Below are 18,425 nucleotides of genomic sequence, written 5' to 3'. Positions count from 1 at the left end.
CTAGTGGTCATTTGAGGAACTGCACGTTCATGTTTAACCTTACCTTACAGATGATACTAAATACTCTAAAATGAATTGCTGTTACATGCTCGCCCGTGTAATATGATCTCAACTTTATATCTACTGAAAAAAAATAAAACAACATGCTCTGATGCATCGAATGATTTTTCTTAATCGGGGACACATCAGCAGGAGACAAGGACACTTGAACCTGTCTTAATCTTCTCTCTTTTGGGTCTTGCATCTCTAATCTACTGAATCCTGATCTAAAAAGTCTGTAATGATAAATTTAGGGTGAACACAGGGAAAGTCTTCTTTTAAAAGTCCCATATCAGGTTTCCATAATCTCCGCCCTGTGTACGGTAAAGTGAACCAGGTCATCCAGAATCATCCGTGCGATGCTGCATTTTAGCCGACCGAAACATGACCGCTTTAAAAGGAAAACCGTCTTATGCGACCTTTGGACAGGTTTTTTCATCTCAACTGCTTTCCAAAATGATTTTTTCGGAGCGTCCAGTGGCTCATGTGCAGTGCTGATGTACAGTCGAGCGATAGGTACCTCAGCACACAAAACGCTCCGCCTCATGAATTTTCACCTTAAGAAATGAAATTTTGCAAGAAATTTGCTTCGGCATGCGAGCGGACGAACTGAACGCCGGCTAAACTGCGTGTACGTCCGGGAGCCGTTTAAAACCTGTTTGCGCCAGTGGAAAGCCAAGCTAAGGGAGTTTACGTATTTTTTCGCCTGTTTTTTTTTTTTTGCATTTTGTGCAAGATTTAGTGAAGACACAGAACCATGGGTCCCCAGAATGTTAGCAGGGACGGCAGGAAGAAGAAAACAGAGCCGCTTTCAGTTTGGTTTTTAAAGCAGCCGGGACCAAGAGGAATCATAAATTAATGTTAGGTGAGGTTTAATGTCTATTTATTTCATATTTTACTTAATATAAAAAAAAATCCTAAACTGGAGCGGATTATTTGCATTTACATTGTTTCCTATGGAAAAATGCGTTTCGCAATATGAAATCACGCTTTAAGAACTCGCCTCCGGAACAGATTTGATTCGTAAGCCAAGGTACCGCTCAGTATATACTGCTGTCAGGGTTTTTTTGTTTTTTTCGATATTCGAGTTTCCACTTAATCTTGATTTCACGGTTCGAGCTGCTGTTCATGCTGCGTCACATGCTCCGATTGTGTCCTCCTCTTTCTCACACCTGCCTGCGATTGGCTAACACTGCTGTGATTGACAGGCCAGAGAGAGAGAGAGAGAGAGATTGAGCATCCCGTCCCCTCCCACGTGGTCACCAGAGAGCACTCAAACTCCACAAGCAGCTCCATGTGACTCCGACGATGATGACGTGAGACGCGGCGGTCCGAGAGCGGTCAGCCTTTATAATCATCGTTAAAAAAATAAAGATTAAAAGATTTTTTTTAAAAATAATAATAAAAAAGTAGATTTTTAATAATCCAGGAGCAATTAACCTCCGTATTAAAGGGGATCTATTCACAGGAGCTTGTTAACGATTGTGTTTCTGCACACACTGATGTCTCTGAGCGCTGTTTGAACATCGGCTCTTATCATCATTAAAAATAGTCGTTTCGTATGCTAATAGATTTATATCCCAAAAAAAAAAGAAAAGAAAAAAAGCCAAGAGCATTCTGGCAAGAGCACTTCTTTATGCAAATGAAGTCATGTTGGGATTGATTGTATTATTATGAATCGTTATGACAGGAGGATATATTGTTCGTTAAGGGCTGGGAATGGGTATTTATTTATTTATTTATTTAACCGCTGTCGTCGCAGTGTGGATGCCGATAAACAGCAATTACAAAAAATAAAGCGTATAATTGATCGACGCCAGAATTAATGTAATCTAAAGACCTTTACACGAGAGCTCGCACTTAGTAAAAAGTAAGAAAGCGAGCGTGTTGAATATAACGGAATGAAACGTAATTAATCATAGCATTTCCGGTGTTAATTACACAAACGCACCGGCTTCCTCTTTTTTTCTTTTCTTTCTTTTTTTTTTTAACCATCACCTCTAGCATTGTTATTCCTCTGAAAATCTTCCTTTGCTCTGCACCCCCACCTCTTGTAATTTAAAGGGGAAGGAGCCTGGGGCAGAAAATGCAAAGAAAAAAAGAGTGATCGCCCCCCCCCCCCCCACACACACACACACACACGCACACACACAGAGTCGCTCTTTCACTGTTTCGCTCTTCTCCTCGGCTTTGTTTGGATCTGTGGGCTGCGGAGCTGCACGGAGACGGAGTTAAAAGGATGCGGCTCGACTTCTGAGGGAGAGAACTGACAGGCCCATCCGGAGCTCCATCCCGCGCGCATCGCACTGTTCTATCACGGTGGTTTGTCTCATTACAGCCCGAACTGTCAAGCCACTATTCCTCTGGCACCCTCCCCCCACCTTCAGGAAACCAGGGAGAGAGAAAAAGAGAGAGAGAGAGAGAAAGGGAGAGAGAGAGAGAGAGAGAGAGAGAGAGAGAGAGAGAGAGAGAGAGAAAGGGAGAGAGAGAGAGAAAAGGGAGAGAAAAAGAGAGAGAATGAGACAAGAGAGAGCGTGAAATAGAGAAAGGAAGAGACAGAGAGGGAGAGAGAGGGAGAGAAAAAGAGAGAGAGAGAAGAGCAAGAAAGTGAAAGAGAGAAGAAGTAAGAAGAGACAGAATGAGACAAGAGAGAGAGTGAAAGGAAGAGAAAAAGAGGGAGAAGGAAAAAAAAGGAAGACAGAAAGAGAGAAATGAGATGGACAAGAGAAATAGAGCAAAAGAAATTAGGAGAAAGAGGAGGAGGGAGAGAAAGAGACCAGAGATGGACAAGAGATGGAAAGATAGGAAGAAAAAAGGGGAAAGAGATAAATGATAGATATGAGAGAGAGTGAGAAAAGGGGAGAGTGAGTGAGCAAAAGAGAAAGAAAGATGAGAGAGAGAGAGAGAGAGAGAGAGAGAGAGCGCTCAGGGAGGACTGTAGTGCACCCAGAGGGAGATATAGAGCTGGGTCTCTGTGCCTCTGGGTGAATTTAACCTCGTGAATTCTAAACTCAGCCTGCACACACACACACACACACACACACACACACACACACCTCAGTGTGACTCGCAACAGCAGGAGTGTCCTGTGATGAGATCACACACACACACACACACACACACACCATTCTGTTCAACACTGCAAATCAAACCTTGTGAAAAATAGCTTTGAAGGTTTCTGTAAAAAGAAGTCATGCTGTTAAATGTAAAAATAAACACACACTTTAACAGCTCTTAATCATCCCAATGATCTGAAAACAGGAGTGTGTATGCGTGATGGAGTGTGTGTATGCATGATGGAGTGTGTGTGTGTGTGTGTGTGTGTGTGTGTGTGTGTGTGTGTACAGATCAGGGCTGGGCGATTAATCGAAAATTAATCGAAAATTAATCAAAACTGACGTAATCTTGCCGCTGTCAGCTATTTCCTTTTTGAAATTCTGTTAGTCAATCGAGTCACATGACTCCGCCCGGTCCAGTTTGCGACATGAAAGCAACACGGATAAGAAACACATCACAGCTTTAATAGCTGAACAGATTTACAGGCTGTACAGTGGCAGTGTAGTCTCAGGGGTCAAATCAACAACAACAACAATAATAATAATAACCCATTAATCATAATCAAGGCAAAATGTTTCATTTGCGTCCGTATCGCCCAGCACTAGTGTGAATGGATTAAGAGAGACCTGAAAGACCCAATATACAATTTTAGGAAAAAATTTTTTAAAAGGGACAACATCCTGAACAGCATCTAGAACAACCTGTTGCACAACAACCAGGAAAGCATGATGGACATCACCACAAACAATAACCCAGAGGGACAACCTCTGGGACAACATCTGGGACAACCTGCCGGTCAACATCTCAAACAATAACCAGGACAACATCTGGGACAACATCCAGGACAACCTTCTGCACAACAATCAGAACATCTTGCTGGACATGCGGGACAACAATTGGGACAATGTCCTGTACAACCTGCTTCACAACAACCGGGACAATCTCCTGGACAACATCCGGGACAACATCTGGAATGACATCCAGGACAACCTTCTGCACAACAATTAGAACAGCTTGCTGGACATCCAGGACAACAACTGGGACAACGTCCTGGACCACAGCCTCCAGGACAACCTGCTGGACAACATCCTGGACCACATCCAGGATAACCTGCTGGACAACATCTGGTACAAGTAGTGGGACAAAATCCAGGACAACCTGCTGCACAACAACCAGGACAGCCTAAAGAACTACATCTGGACAAAATTTGGGACAGCATCCTGGACCACATTCAGGACAACCTGCTGCACAACATCGGGAACAAAAACCAAGAAAAAAAAAAAACAGGGACAACTTGCTGGACTACATCTGAGACAAAATCCAGGCCAGATAGTCCTGGACAAAAAGCAGCCCTGGGCCAGTGTCTCTGCGCAGGCTTTGTCTGAGAGAGGACTTCACTTGCTGATCTGCAGAGGGAGCTGTGGACTTGAATTTACTGTATTTTTTATTCATCTGTCGATTGTCTACAAAAAAAGAAAGAAAGAAGAAAAAAAAAACGAGACAAATAGATCGAGCGGTGCTACAAAAGGGAAGACGTCATTCAGGAGCTGTATATGCTTACTCTGAATTTCTCACAATTATATAAATAACATTATTTTAAAAATATATATATAATAAAAAATGTAGACGCTAGAGTGAGTGTAGAAATCCATTTCCATGTTCACACCAAAACACTCGGGCGTATTTAAGTAAAACCAGAGACCGATGGTGATGGTGCTGCGTAAATCTTCTCATGCAAGGACAAACGTCACGGCTTCCCAACACGTGGTGTCCTAGACAAACTGTCTGCCGTTAAAAGGCTAATTCTCTCTCTCTCTCTCTCTCTTTCTTTTTTTCCTCCCCCTCCCTCTTCCACTCATTTACACTTCTCTGCCTTCACGATCGCTGGCTCTGGCTAGAACTCATGCGTGAGGAGATGTGGCACAGGGGTCAGGGCAACAGGAAGGCCCTTAGTGCTCAATGAAATGGATACAGATCCTGAAATGCTTTGCTCCCAACCGGCCCCGGGGGCAGGCGGGAAGTGGCGCTTTATAACCGACACATGGTTCTGCTCGCAGCCGGGCCTAATGAAACACGCCGGCCTGCTCTGCAGCGTTTCCACTCGACCTCAGGTTTCAGAGTTTCGGGTTCTCTTTATTTCAAGTCAGAAAGAGAAAAAGAGAGAGAGAGAGAGAGAGAAAGATGGACAGCGGAGACAGAAGATCCTGCTGCTTAAAATAGAGACAGGAGAATGAGAAGGAGTGCTCACCTAGAGAGTGCGCGGCGGTGGTTTTGGAGCTGAAGAAGCGGCCCAAACCCAGGTCGCCTAGTTTCACCACTCCGGTAGCAGTGATGAAGACGTTGGCCGGTTTAATATCTTTAAAAAGAAACGAAAGATAAATGGAACAGCTTAGGGAGCGGCAGGACAAAGAAACATGGCCTGTACAAAACTAAATCAGGAAAAGGAAGCAGGCACGGGATATAAATCACCTTTAATAGACTGGGAGAGCAGTGTTAGACATCTCATTTTAAGGGCAGTGTGTTATGTGTGTGTGTGTGTGTGCACGTCTGTGGAAGTGTGGAAGTGTGTGTGTGTGCACGTCACATTATCAGAACCATATGCTTGTAGGAACACTGTACCGTTTCAAGTTTAACACCTCAGGACATGAGGCGTCACGGCAATAACAAACACACACATATGTTCGGACGCCGAGGCGCGATCTGGAGGACGAGACGCACGCGGACGGGGGACGGCTTCAGGTGCGGTAAACGGCTCGCGCGGGCAGGTGGACAGGGGAGTGACCAGGGTCCAGAGGGACAGGATCGATGTACGGTTAACAAGCAGTTTTTTTTTTTTCCTTTCTTTTTAAGAGTGTGTATCTTTCCAAACGCAGTGTTGTAATGGGATAAATGATTGACGCACACATTAAAAGAAATGAGATCGACCTGGGAATTTTTGTCCGTCTACATAAACATTTCCACCTACTGTGTTGGAACACAACGATCTATAGGGTGTATAATGAACGGGGGTTAATAAATAAAATATTCGGAGTTTTCAATCAGGATGGAAAACGTAACGGTAATGGAACAGAGTTAAGTGCTGAAGGTGGAGCTGAATAACATTTCCAGCATGCTTTTGTGTTTGATTGCTTTGACTATCGGAAAGAGTGAGTGTGTGTGTGTGTTTGAGTCATGATCTGCTCAACATGCTCAAGAAAGAAAAAAGAAAAAAACCTCATCATTTATAACCGTGAGGTCGGAGGGACGGAAGGAAAGACAGGAAACATTTCGAATGTAGGATGCTGAACAAGCACACAGTAAAATAAAAAGAGTTAAAACCCTGTATTTTTTGTGTTTATTAAAAAATAAAGTGTAAACATGGCATTTATGTCTTAGTTTTAGTCATCTGAATTTTTTATTTTAAATGATTAAAAATAAATAAATAAATAAATAAGTGTTGGCACAACTTTCCCAGCGGAAAACATGGGCTTGTTTTTTTTTTATTTTTTAAATAGAATTAATTTTTATAACTGAATGCACCCCATTTTAAGCTTTTATGTTTTATATTGAGCTCTTTTACAGAATTAGATCATTAAATGGATAGACAGACATACACTCCTAGTCAAAAGTTTGGACACACCTTCCAACGCCATGGTCCGTTCCTAATTTTTTTTTCTTTCAACACTGTAAAAACATCCAAAATACACAATCGTTTCCTTTAAACCGTTGATATTGAGATGTATATCTGCTACTTATGATCTGTAAGCCTTGATAACGGCTCTAATCTGAGGTGCTGGTTGTTAATTTACATTTACATTTAGGCATTTGGCAGACGCTCTTATCCAGAGCGACTTACATTTTTATCTAATTATTAATTGGTGATTTCTAAGGCTGGTGACTCTAAATGAACTTCTCCTCTGCAGCAGACCTGAGTTTTGGTTTTGCTTTCCTGGGAAGATCTTCATGAGAGACAGTTTCATCATGGAGCTTGATGGGTTTCGCTAATGCCCTCGACACAATACTGTTCTTGCAAGAACTGTTCCAGAACAGCTGACCTTCATGTCTTAAAATAACTGACTGTGGCTTAATTGTCTAATGACGTGTGTGTTAATTGATTGTTCTGATAATCAAGTAGTGTTCTAGAATGTAGGGGGGGATATATATATATATATATTACTTTAAACATGTCATTCTAAAACATAAAAACCTTAAACTAGGATGCATTCACTTAAAAAATGTTAATCTATGTGCAAATATGTATCCTTTAAATTAAAAACAAAGTTAGAATGACTTTGATGCCCTTACATCAAAACAATGACATCACTTCCACTGTACTGTATATACAGATGATCCCAGCGTTCTCTTGTTTTCTTGTTTCTGAATGTCAAGACAAATTTTTAAACTGCTCGGCAAATCTTTACTACAGTCACAAACCCTTGATCTTCTCGCTATCCTACACTTTCCTGAGACGGAAATAATTAAAAACTCGTTAACAACACAAATAAAAAAGCTGGACGTGCTCGGCAGACTCGCGCGCTTTCTGTTTTTTATGGCACCGTCGGCGCTAAATCCTCACTCCAGGCGCTCACATAACTTCAGCTCGGATTACGTGGAAGGTGCAGTAAAATAATTTTTTTTTTTTTTTGTGTTCAGACGAAACGTTCGGAAATCTATGATTTACGTTTAAAAAAAAAATCGATTCAGAATCGGTAAAGTCTGGATCTCTGTCGATCCTGTGTGTCCTGCGTGTTTCAGTACCTCTGTGCATGACACGTCGGGAGTGCATGTGCTCCAGCGCGCTGCACAGCTGAACAAAGTACTTCCATACAGTCTTTTCAGGAATCAGCCTCCTCTGTTTCTTGAAATGCTACAAAAGAAAGACAAAAAACAAAAAAAAAATCTAATTTAGAGAATCCTCAAAAGCATTTGTGATGTTAAGTGAGAAGGTCTGGGGGTGCAAGTCGGAGGTTCCAGTCCAGACCAGATGTGTGCATTTGGGTACAGGTTGGTGGTTGTTGTAAAATTTTGGGGTAGAACCATATATGGACTCGAGGGCGCGCATACTTTTTGTATAAATGGCAGCAGTTTAACACATTACTGTTAGTAATTCATGAATACCTGAGTAGCTAACGATAACGTCCTACAATTCTTGATCCACACTTAAGCACTGCTCTGGCATTATTCCATGAAGGGCGTTCAAGTCAAACTGGGACTTGTGATGAAACTTATAACGACGTGAAACCCAGGTGCGATGACGAGACGCTTAGCACCGGTGCAACCTTTTTAAAAAAGGCCCGTGAATGCAGTCGTCCCGGTGAACGTACATCGAGTGGAACGCCTGATCCTTAAAACAATAAATAAATAAATAATCGATGGAAAACTTGTCATCAACATCTTTTTATTGCCACGTCCCACGTACAGTCCTGACCACGCTCCAAGACTTTTCCACATGTTTAAAGGAGTTCCTGGGAGGCCAGCGGTTCAGACGTGAAGCAGGCAGTCGGATCACGGCTCCAGCGCACTGAGAAACCTTTCTACCTTGATGGTGCCCAAGCTCTAGTGAAACACTGGGATAAGTGCATTAGTGTATCAGGGGATTATATCGGGAAATAAAGGCAGTCCTGGTTTGACTCGAACACCCCTTGTATGTTTTTTCAGGATAATTTTTTTTTTTGGCAAGGCTTCTGATAAACCCATTAACGCCATTTCACATGCAATCCCCATGCTTTTAGCACCGCGGCACTACAGGGGGACAGGAGGTGAAGTGGTCAAGAGCCCGGATTTAAAATGCTTAATCAAATCAAAATAAAGCTTATTTAAGCAAAACTGCACTAATTATCCGAGCTTTTTGTTGTGCTGACTGGAGTCACCATCGTGTCAGGTGAGCGTCCTCGAGCTCGCTCCGGTAAATATGATCCGGATCTGGGTATGTTAGTATTATTATTATTATATTATTCTCATCATGGACTAAATGATCGAAACACAGTCTCGAGCTCAGGATACCGCGACCCAAACAAAGGCTGGTGGATCTATTCTTCTCCGGTCCTTCATATTTGCATATCAGAGGCTTGTTTGATGTTAATGGGGGGGAATATGGCGGCCCCGTCGCGCCTTTAACAAGCAAACACGGCGCATGCAATATTCCGTTAGTGCATGCAAATAAAGCGGGGTGTGTGTGTGTGTAGGGGGGTCGTCTAAAATCAGGAAGTGGACTCAAAAAGAATAAAAAATGGTCAATTTTTTAGATATACACACACACGTCTGGTGTCTGGAGTGTCTGTTTTACATACGACGTCGTTTTCATCGCATTTACTCACAGCAAGTCCGGCGTCCCTGATTTTGTTTACTAAACAAATAAGATTCATGAATGAAGGGAAGATGAAAAGAAAACAATTTGTGAGTAGAGCGAGGAAGCTGACTCGCTCCGAACATCCGTCTGAAAAAAGAAAGACGTCAATAAGCTAACACCCTTGTGAGTCTAATTGTCTCTGTCCTCTCATTTCGTCGCTCCCGAGTCGCCCCAAGTCGATGTAATGCTGGGCGTATGAGCGTTCTTCATGCAGCTTTGTATCCATCTGTAAGACTTAAAAACCAACACTCACGACGACGAGTCACAACGTCACAACGTCCTTAACAATTCTTCATCTCGAGGAATCTGGAAGACTGGCAACCAAAACGGGTTTAAATGTTTCTAAAAGGAAGATTAGACCACGATCAAATGGTTGGCACGGTTGCCGCTAGTCCTCAAGACGTACACACAGGGATGCCATGGGAGACAAGAATGTTTGGCAAAGACGGGGCAATCAATCCGTGTTTATTCTCACCGGAGTCGAAGGTCAGAAGAGTGAAAAGACTAAAGATAGCACACGTACGCGAGTCTCGGGAGCATTTCAAAATAAGAGCACACGAAATCGGTCTTTTGTATTCCTAATATTCCATATTGAAATAGATCTATGACAGGCGTTCAAATCAAACCGGGACTTGTGATGAAACCTCTTAATGAATGACGAAGACTTCAAGCGAAGTAGGACAAACATCTGAAAGCTTCAAAGGTTTTAAAGAAGGCCGTACGTTCGTGAACGACGATGCCGGTCGAGGGGCCTCGGAGCCCACTGCAGTCGTTCTTCCCGTGAACATTCAGAGCGTAGAAGACCTGAAAATGGACGAATAACTTGTCGCACTACATACTGCACTCTTTTTCATTCAGATGTAACAGATGCGTTTCTCACCGTGTGCTACCGTACGCTCGACTCCTTCCTTTCATGCTCTAGCGCTGAGAATGTAAACGTTCAGGAGGGAAAAGGAAAGATGCCGACGCACAGCCGTACCTTTATCATACGTGAGAGGTCTCCGGCGTCGGCCAGCTCCAGCACTATATTTAGCTCATTCTCCTCGATGAATGACGCGTGATATTTAATTACGTTAGGATGGTTGAGTTGCTGTGAAGACAGACAGAAAGACAGAGACACAGAGAAAGAGAGAAAGAGAGAATCGAATCAGTGACTGTTAAATATCAACACAAGAACAAAGAAATTAGGCTCTTGTTATTAAATAAATAAATAAATAAATAAATAAACAATCAAGCTAGCAATCGAGGTCCGCCGATGACGTGACGAGCCAGGCGGCAGCAGAAGCGGCAGCGGAGCATAGCGTAATCGCCATCCTCTACTTCTTTTTCCTGTTGGTTGGGCAATAAGCATGGAGGATGACGGAAACAGACAGGAAGCATAAAGACGGAAAAGAGAAAGAAAAAAAAAAACAGAAAAAAAGAACAGCCCCATTTTAGAGGCTGTGGAGAGTGAGCCGGGACGGAGCGTTATTAAAAAAATCTTCCCGCTCCAAGCTGATATACACGTGCGTTTCCATTACGGTACATTTATTAGATGTATTTATGGACCGCACGGGAGCCGCGGGAGCATCATCCTGCAGCGCTGTGTTTCCTTTAACATGCTGAGCGCTGTAATTTCACCGCCGTCTCGCAAAAAGAGACGTCTGGTTTACGACTTGCCGTTTATGAGGATCCGGTTACGGTAAAAGCGGATGTTTTGAGATCTCGTGCTCTGAAAATCCTTAGGGTCGAAAAGTTGGACAATAATAAAAATAATAATAATAATAATAATATTCTTAATTAGAAACACAGGAAACACATATTACTGTATTTAAAAAAAAAAAAGCTGCTTAGAGCAAAGAAACTGAAAACTGGGTCAGTTTAGCCAGTCTTACTTACTAGACTGATCTCTGTCGTTTGTTTTTCTTTCCTTCCTTCCCTTAATTCTTGCTTTGCTGTTAGAATACAAGCTCTCATTTTCGCCAAAACGACAATTTAAAGGCGACCTGTTATTTTAGTCAAAAACATGAGACATTTTTACATTGGTTAAAGCTTAATAAACCAATAGAATATATATATCACAGCTCTGCCCTTCTCCGGGCACAGGTCTTAGGCTACCGGGTAACAGCTAACTGCGTACTGCTAACCTAGCCTTCTTTAGCTCTTAATTCAATCTATCTATCTATAACCCAATCTATACTGATGGTGTCATCGTGAATTAGCGATCTTCCATACTATTATTTTTCTTGTTTTGTTATTTTTTAGAAATTCGATGGAAAAAGCCCAAAGAAACAAGTTCGAAATGTTTGATATGGTCTCCAACATTGAAGTTTCTGGTCCCCGCCATCGATTGGCTAAGAAAAATGCCCTTCCTTGAAGAGATGTTCGAGAGAGCGGTTCATTAAAAGATACAGACACTGAAATGGTGTGTTTGGAAAAGGAGTGAAAGAGAAAGAGAGTCAAGCTGCCGGAATGCAAGATCTGAGATGAAACTCTGAGCTGAAATTTAATTAATGTATAAAAAATAAATATACTTACAAATAAAAGTATGAATTTACATTTGTCAGATGCCCTTATCCAGAGTGACTTACATTTCTATCTCATTATACATCTAAGCAGTTGAGAGTTGAGGGTCTTGCTCAAGGTCCCAACGGTGGCAACTTGGTGGCCGTAGGGTTTGTACCCGTGTCTTTTCGAACCGTAGTCCAATGCCTTAACAACTGAGCTACCCTGATTTCACCCCTGATCTGCCCTCTTGATTCCTCTTCTATACCTTTTATCCTGTATACAGGGTTGCAGCAGGAAGGGGGGGGGGGGGGTTGCATGGTGGGGGATGCTCCTGGAGACTATCCCAGGGCCCGAGGTGGGGTACACCTGGACAGGGTGTCAATCCATCGCAGAGCACACACACTAGCACACTGACACTAAGGATCAATTTGGAAATGCCAGTTAAACTAATCTGCTTGTCTTCAGACTGTAGGAGAAAACTGGAGTATCCAGAGGAAACCCACCAAGCACTGGGAGAACGGGAAAACTCCACACGCACAGACCCGAGGCGGGAATTGAACCCTTGACCCTGGAGGAGTGAGGCCACGGTGCTAACCGCTACGGGACTGTGCCACCAGAGTATACAATGTGACCTTTAAATCTAAGCCGGTTATAATAACTGTATCGGGACTGAGATCAGGCGAGAACTAACTAAATGGAATAGATGTACCGGCCATGTTGATTAACAAGGGAGTGTACAGGAAACTCTGACTGGTATTCATACTCTAAAGCCCTAAATGCTGAGATAAAATATATCTGTGTCCTATGATATAAAGAAGGGTCTTCTTCGCACACTTTGGTGTATTTGTAAATCCGCCTGACAGAATCAATTAACCGGCAATTAATGCGCTAATTTCTTCACCACAGCCTCGCTGTCTTGGAAACTCGGGTGACTTTTGAAGCAACGCTGAATCATTGCACCAAATTTCATAACCATGGACGATATGTATCTACACATCCCATTCCCTCAGGTCCGGCCAAACGCGAAAACACTGCAGCGAGAGATACCGCCACTGTGCCTCTGTGTGAGCTGATCTGACGAGACGGTGAGACAAAACAGTGTACCGAGACGCCTCAGATCACCCGGACGCTCACCCTTATTGGACCTGTCATTAACGTGCTAGTTAGCGTTCGCGTCGGGGCCAGACGCAGCCTGTCTGAGGCGGTTTGATGAAGGCAAACATTGTGTTTAAAAACATGGCAGAAGATGTGAGGCAAAGGATGCGCAACATCAAAGGGCACGTGAGGGAGGGCGCAAAAAATTTCCACACTGTTGCTCTGATGCAGACCCCCCCTCCACTTCCATTGCTAAACATTAGAAGAAAAAAAAAGGATTTAAAAAGAAAAATATATATATAGGTTTGGCATTGAGAAAAAAAAAAAAGTCAATCTCAGCCTGGAGGAACGACATGAAGAACCCGTGATCTGTTCTTGACTTATACAAAAAGAGAGAGACAAGGAATAAGACAGAAAATGGAGAAAGAGAGTGAAAGAGCAAGCGAGAGAGAGCAATGCGTCTGGTGGTGCAGATCAATTGTTTTCTCTCCCTCTATGTCTAGCCGTTCCTCTGTTATAAGGTCTCAGCAGAGGCATCTTTAGAAAAGCGTAATAGCAGCACATGGCATCGCTCTCTCCCCTCCTCTGGTTTCTTACCTTCAGGAGATCTATCTCTTTGATGCAATCTTGCCGGGCTTTGGCATCCATCAGATCGAATATCTATCAAAAGATCAAAAGGGTAAGAGGGGAGAGGGAGGAAAAGAAAAAGGGAGAGCATTAATGGCATTTGGAAGAAAAAGAAATGAAGAGAGATAAACAAACAAAAAAGAAACAAGCACCAACGGGGCACGGTGGTAAATGGTGGCATGAGCAGGTGCTACTCAGCAACGTCATGGTGCTTGATTAGCATGCCAATACGACCATCTAAATCGCCTCCTTCGGCCAATCGCAAGAGGGAGCTTGAGACAGCACGGTCACACTGAACCCAAAATACACCAAATTCTATACGGCATCTTAATGGGTTCAACAGTTCAGAGTACTTCCGGGACGACGCTGAATCAGCCCACCAACTTTCACAACCGGTCACGATTTTTTCTTTGTAGAAAGAAAAAATATAGTCGTTTCAGTGCTTAAACTCATAACACTGACTATAGAAGGGAAGTACAGAACCCACTCACAGGTTAATTATAATAACTCAGGAAATACTTGAAAAAATAAGAACCCTGCCTTACTCATCATAAATTACTGAGGTGATTTTTCTTCCCAATATACAAAACTATTGGAAGAATTTCTGAGATGCGGTTAAGGTTTAAAATTCGACAAAACCTGGCAACCCTGGATACGAACGAAAGCGAATCGTAAATTAGCAGTGTTTAAATTTCTTACGATCTATTGCTCAAGTTCCGCTGCCTTATATATTGCTAAGAGGCTGAACGGATTCTCTGGCTGAGGAAGAAGCACTGATTGGCTAACATTTTATATGTAATTAAGCAAATAACCAATAAAAGATGGGACTGAAATCTTTTAACCAATTTTAACACAGAAGGTGGGGGGGATTTTATTGGAAAAGGTATGAAGCTTAACCTAAAATTAATATCTTCCTCTTTTTCTTTCTTTTGTTATATTCCTGGCAGACTAAGTGCTTCTACGCAGAACCACTTTGATTACATCACCAACTACGCATAACACCCAGCAGGTAGCGAAATTCCTGCTTCAAATTCCGCACATCGATGTGGTTAGACAATGCCACACCATGCAGAAACGTAGTGAAGTAAAAGTACCGATATGTGCTGTACGTTTGAGCGGGGTTAAAGTAAAAAGTATCGTCGAATAAAACTACTCAAGTGAAGTAGAACATGAAATGTAGAGACATGAAATATGCACGCAAGTACAGCCACGAAGCAAACACACTTGGCTACCGCCCACCTCTGCGGATGATCCAGTGCAGTGGTGTATAAACGGAGAGAACCTGCCGTTATTTCCAAAGTAAATACCTTTAAGCATAAAGGTGTGTATGCGTATTTGTTTGAAGAACTCCACAGAAGTGTGTTTAATCCAAAGTAAACAGCTCGTCCTTCTTTAATGCTGGTGCAAGGAGAATGAAAACACCGTACAGCGTACACCTTAGGTTCAAAGGTTTTGGGACACCTATTGGATGTCATAGACGGAGGTTCATATTCAGCTTATATTTCACCTCGAAGACTTATAACGAACATATAATCATTTAATGGCTAAATAACTGAAGAATGTTTTAAATATTTAATTGATTAACCTAATTTGTATAACGTGACAATTTCGCTTAATCGCTTAAAAAAAAAAAAACTGAAAATCATTCAATTAGGATTTAAACCTACACAGGGACTTAAAGGGATACTTAACATATCCTCAAAAAATGAACAAATGATGGATAAGATCAAAGAGTTTACTTACCTGAACTTTTTTCAAAGCGACTGGAGTGTTGTCCATTAAGTACTTCGCCCGATAGACCTCGCTAAACTGCCCCCGTCCAATCTTCTTCTCAATGTAGTAATTGGCTAAGCTGTTGTAGCCCATTTCCGGCTTCTGTTATAAAAACGAAACAAAAGAGACCACAAAATAAATTCACGGCTTTGACTATGGAGGAATAATTGAGACCACATTCACACCGGATAAAAAGGCAAAATGTATGGCTGTCAAAACATTGTGGTGATGATAATCTGCCAATGTTATAGAAATTGTGACTTTTTTTATATTTATTTGACAATATTAATAACAAACCGATGGCCTGAGCCATTACCACTGGAGCACTAAGGGGCATGCTGTTGATGCTAGTAAATACATAACAGCAAGTGCAACAAACGCCATATTACAGAAAGTAATTAGGGAGCCAAGAAGCGGGCCGTGGTGGATCAGGAGGCTAAGGCTTTGGGCTGTTAATCGGAGGATCTGGGTATCCTTGTTCCCCCTGGGGCCACGGCCTCGGTAGGTTGGCACACCCCCTACTACCCAGGCACTGCATGCAGTGCCGATCCCAATCGCGATCAGACAAGGAGTTGCGTCAGCAAGGACATCAGGCGTAAAAAGTTGTTTGCGGATCGAATGGAGGGTTACGCACTCTGTGTGCGGGAAGCTGTTGTGTCCGCGAATCTCAGATCAGAATTCTAAACGCTGTTACAAACATAAGGAGCTATGGACGCTGTCGGCTTGGCAGGTGGATGTTATTTGGCATAAACGCCCCAAGTTTAAAATGTTGTTGTTTTGAGGTTGTGTTTGCAACATGGTGGAGTCATTCGTCATTCGTTTAATGTTATTTCAACATCATTCTAATTTTCAAACCCTAATGTCATCGCAACTGTCGTTACAACAGTCACCCAATGCCCGCTCTAGACCTGTTAGGAGACTTTATTCTTGTGGCAAACCACCATAATTATTTCTTATAGAGCTGCTGCAAAATTAAAGCGCTAAGCAATAGTCATTATTAGCCCTCTGGCTATGTTACAAGAGGGAGAAAAAAAAAATCCTACGTTGACCTTTACTGTTTCCATGTCGCCCTGCGAAGGCTAGAGAAATGAGAAGCGGCACAAAAGAAAACATGAGCGGCTATGCAGGGCAGACCACAGGAACACACTTAACTTCGCACGTCACGAGGAAAAAACACCCCTGTGATCCATTTTGATCCATTATAGTTTTAAAAATGCACAGAATTTGGAATCTAATCTTACCTAAAACCATTTCCTTTATCTGAAATGGGCAGGGTATTTCTTTTTTTAAACCATGCACCTCGAAAAGAATTTCATTATATATTCATGCATCCTGGTGTTCGGGAGTTTACGACAAAAGCCGGCATGCTTCCTAAGAGCTCGTGGTGATAGCTACAACTAAAGAGCAAACCGCTTTTATATGTCGCACTGACAGCTATATAAGCCGTCTGCTGAATCTACAGCATATGACTATGCGAAGCACCGGGGCTCGGAGGAAACGCACGTTGTAGCTAAGTGCCCGAGCGGCTGAGTGCTAGAAGGATGGATATAGATCAAGGGGCAGCCAATTTAAGCATTTCATTGTTTTGGTTTGACAGCTTTAAGGGGGAGGAAAAAAGGCGAGAGCTGAAGAATTGCCCCATCCAATTAACACACTGGAGCAGCTTGTTTTTCTTCATGACACCACACACACTTATTCCAGACACACATCTGGTGCCTAAGAAGAAATTCTTCCACTCCTACAGTGTTTTTGTACATTAACAACCAGATTAAGGCAATTTTGAAGCTATTTTCCTTTTATTTCATTACCTGGCTTCATTTTCTGCTCTAAAAGATGCCTTTTTTCCCCCCCTTCACTGCACAAGGTATCAAGGTATCATTTGTCAAGCGATACAATACTGATACTGGAATTCCAAGACCACTTAATCACATTATGGTCCATGCTTTCCAAAGGGTTAGGAGGTCATGTGATATGGAAAAGGGGAGGGGTTTGCAAGGAGACGAGGCATTGCTTTCACTTCTCGCATTGCTCGCTTGACAAATGTTAGCATGAGCCTCTAAAGCGGCGTGACAAGTGCATGCTGAGAGCAAAGTTGTGCTAATGTGTCCTGGCATGCAGCTCGCTAATCACACATTTACATATGCAATGACCTACATTTGCATGTCAGCTTGCGCACTATCCGGACTGATTAACGACGGGCACCTCCCTGAGCCCGGGAGGCGGAAGAGGGCCAGAGGGTGGCGGCTTTTTTGGCAGCCGAAGGGACGTGCTGCCAGCCAGGATTAGGCCTGACGCCACCCGAGCTCCAGACACTTCATTAGCGGTAATCTGTTTAGCAGTGGGCAGTGTATGTAAACTTCACAGGCCATTTGCCGCACCTTTTCGTCCCCTGGCCTCGCCTTCAAAGGGCAGCGGGGCGCGCTGACTGACAGGCCGTCTCATCCGAGCCTTGCTCTGTCACACAATTTAGAGCGCTGGGCCGAGGAGGAATGAAGCGCAGCGGAAGAAAAAGGCTCCATGGCCGCCGGGGTCGCATGCCACAGACGCGGCACAATTTGTACAGATCACAGCTTGAGGAAGGGTGGAGAGGAACAAAGGGCTCGTTTTTTCTCAGCGGGAGAGAGGGACAAAACAAAAATAAGCAGTGGGGTGTAGGCAGGTGGAGAGCAGAGGAGACACTGACCCCACAGTCGCCACGTGCTGGTCACTTTAAAAGAGACAGACAGTCAAGCATAGTGTATAAATCACACTGTGGAAAGAAGAAAGAAAAAATACACCATATGTACGTGGACACCAGACCATTACATCCTTATGTGCTTCTTCTGCAAACTGTTATTTGCTATAAATTTGGAAGCACACAATTTTGTCTATGCTGTAGGCCTTATAATTTCCATTTACTGGAAGGAAGGGTGTTTTCACATTAGGGCCCAGGACCATTTTTGAGAACACTTGACACCATCCCCCAAAGTCTGGTTTATTTCGATCGGTGAGAACTCAATGGTTTCACGCTCAGGACGGA

At 43.0% G+C, this 18,425-nt stretch overlaps 1 protein-coding gene across 2 annotated transcripts in view; it reads right to left on the bottom strand.

The window, feature by feature from the left end:
- The window catches only part of LOC128542851 (serine/threonine-protein kinase Nek7), a 64,731-nt gene that overhangs the window by 20,410 nt on the left and 25,896 nt on the right, over window positions 1-18,425 (bottom strand). For both annotated transcript variants that reach the window (XM_053512984.1, XM_053512983.1), the window contains exons 3-7: window positions 15,377-15,508; window positions 13,604-13,666; window positions 10,404-10,514; window positions 7,834-7,942; window positions 5,345-5,452 (exon numbers count right to left, since the gene is read on the bottom strand). In XM_053512984.1, the coding sequence (XP_053368959.1) occupies window positions 5,345-5,452; window positions 7,834-7,942; window positions 10,404-10,514; window positions 13,604-13,666; window positions 15,377-15,508 (523 nt within the window). The remainder of the gene's footprint in view (window positions 1-5,344; window positions 5,453-7,833; window positions 7,943-10,403; window positions 10,515-13,603; window positions 13,667-15,376; window positions 15,509-18,425) is intronic.

This window comes from Clarias gariepinus, chromosome 15 (genome assembly GCF_024256425.1).
Source record: "Clarias gariepinus isolate MV-2021 ecotype Netherlands chromosome 15, CGAR_prim_01v2, whole genome shotgun sequence".
Taxonomy (NCBI): domain Eukaryota; kingdom Metazoa; phylum Chordata; class Actinopteri; order Siluriformes; family Clariidae; genus Clarias; species Clarias gariepinus.
Note: the sequence above shows the minus strand (reverse complement) of the source record. Positions and strands in the feature narration are given on the sequence as shown.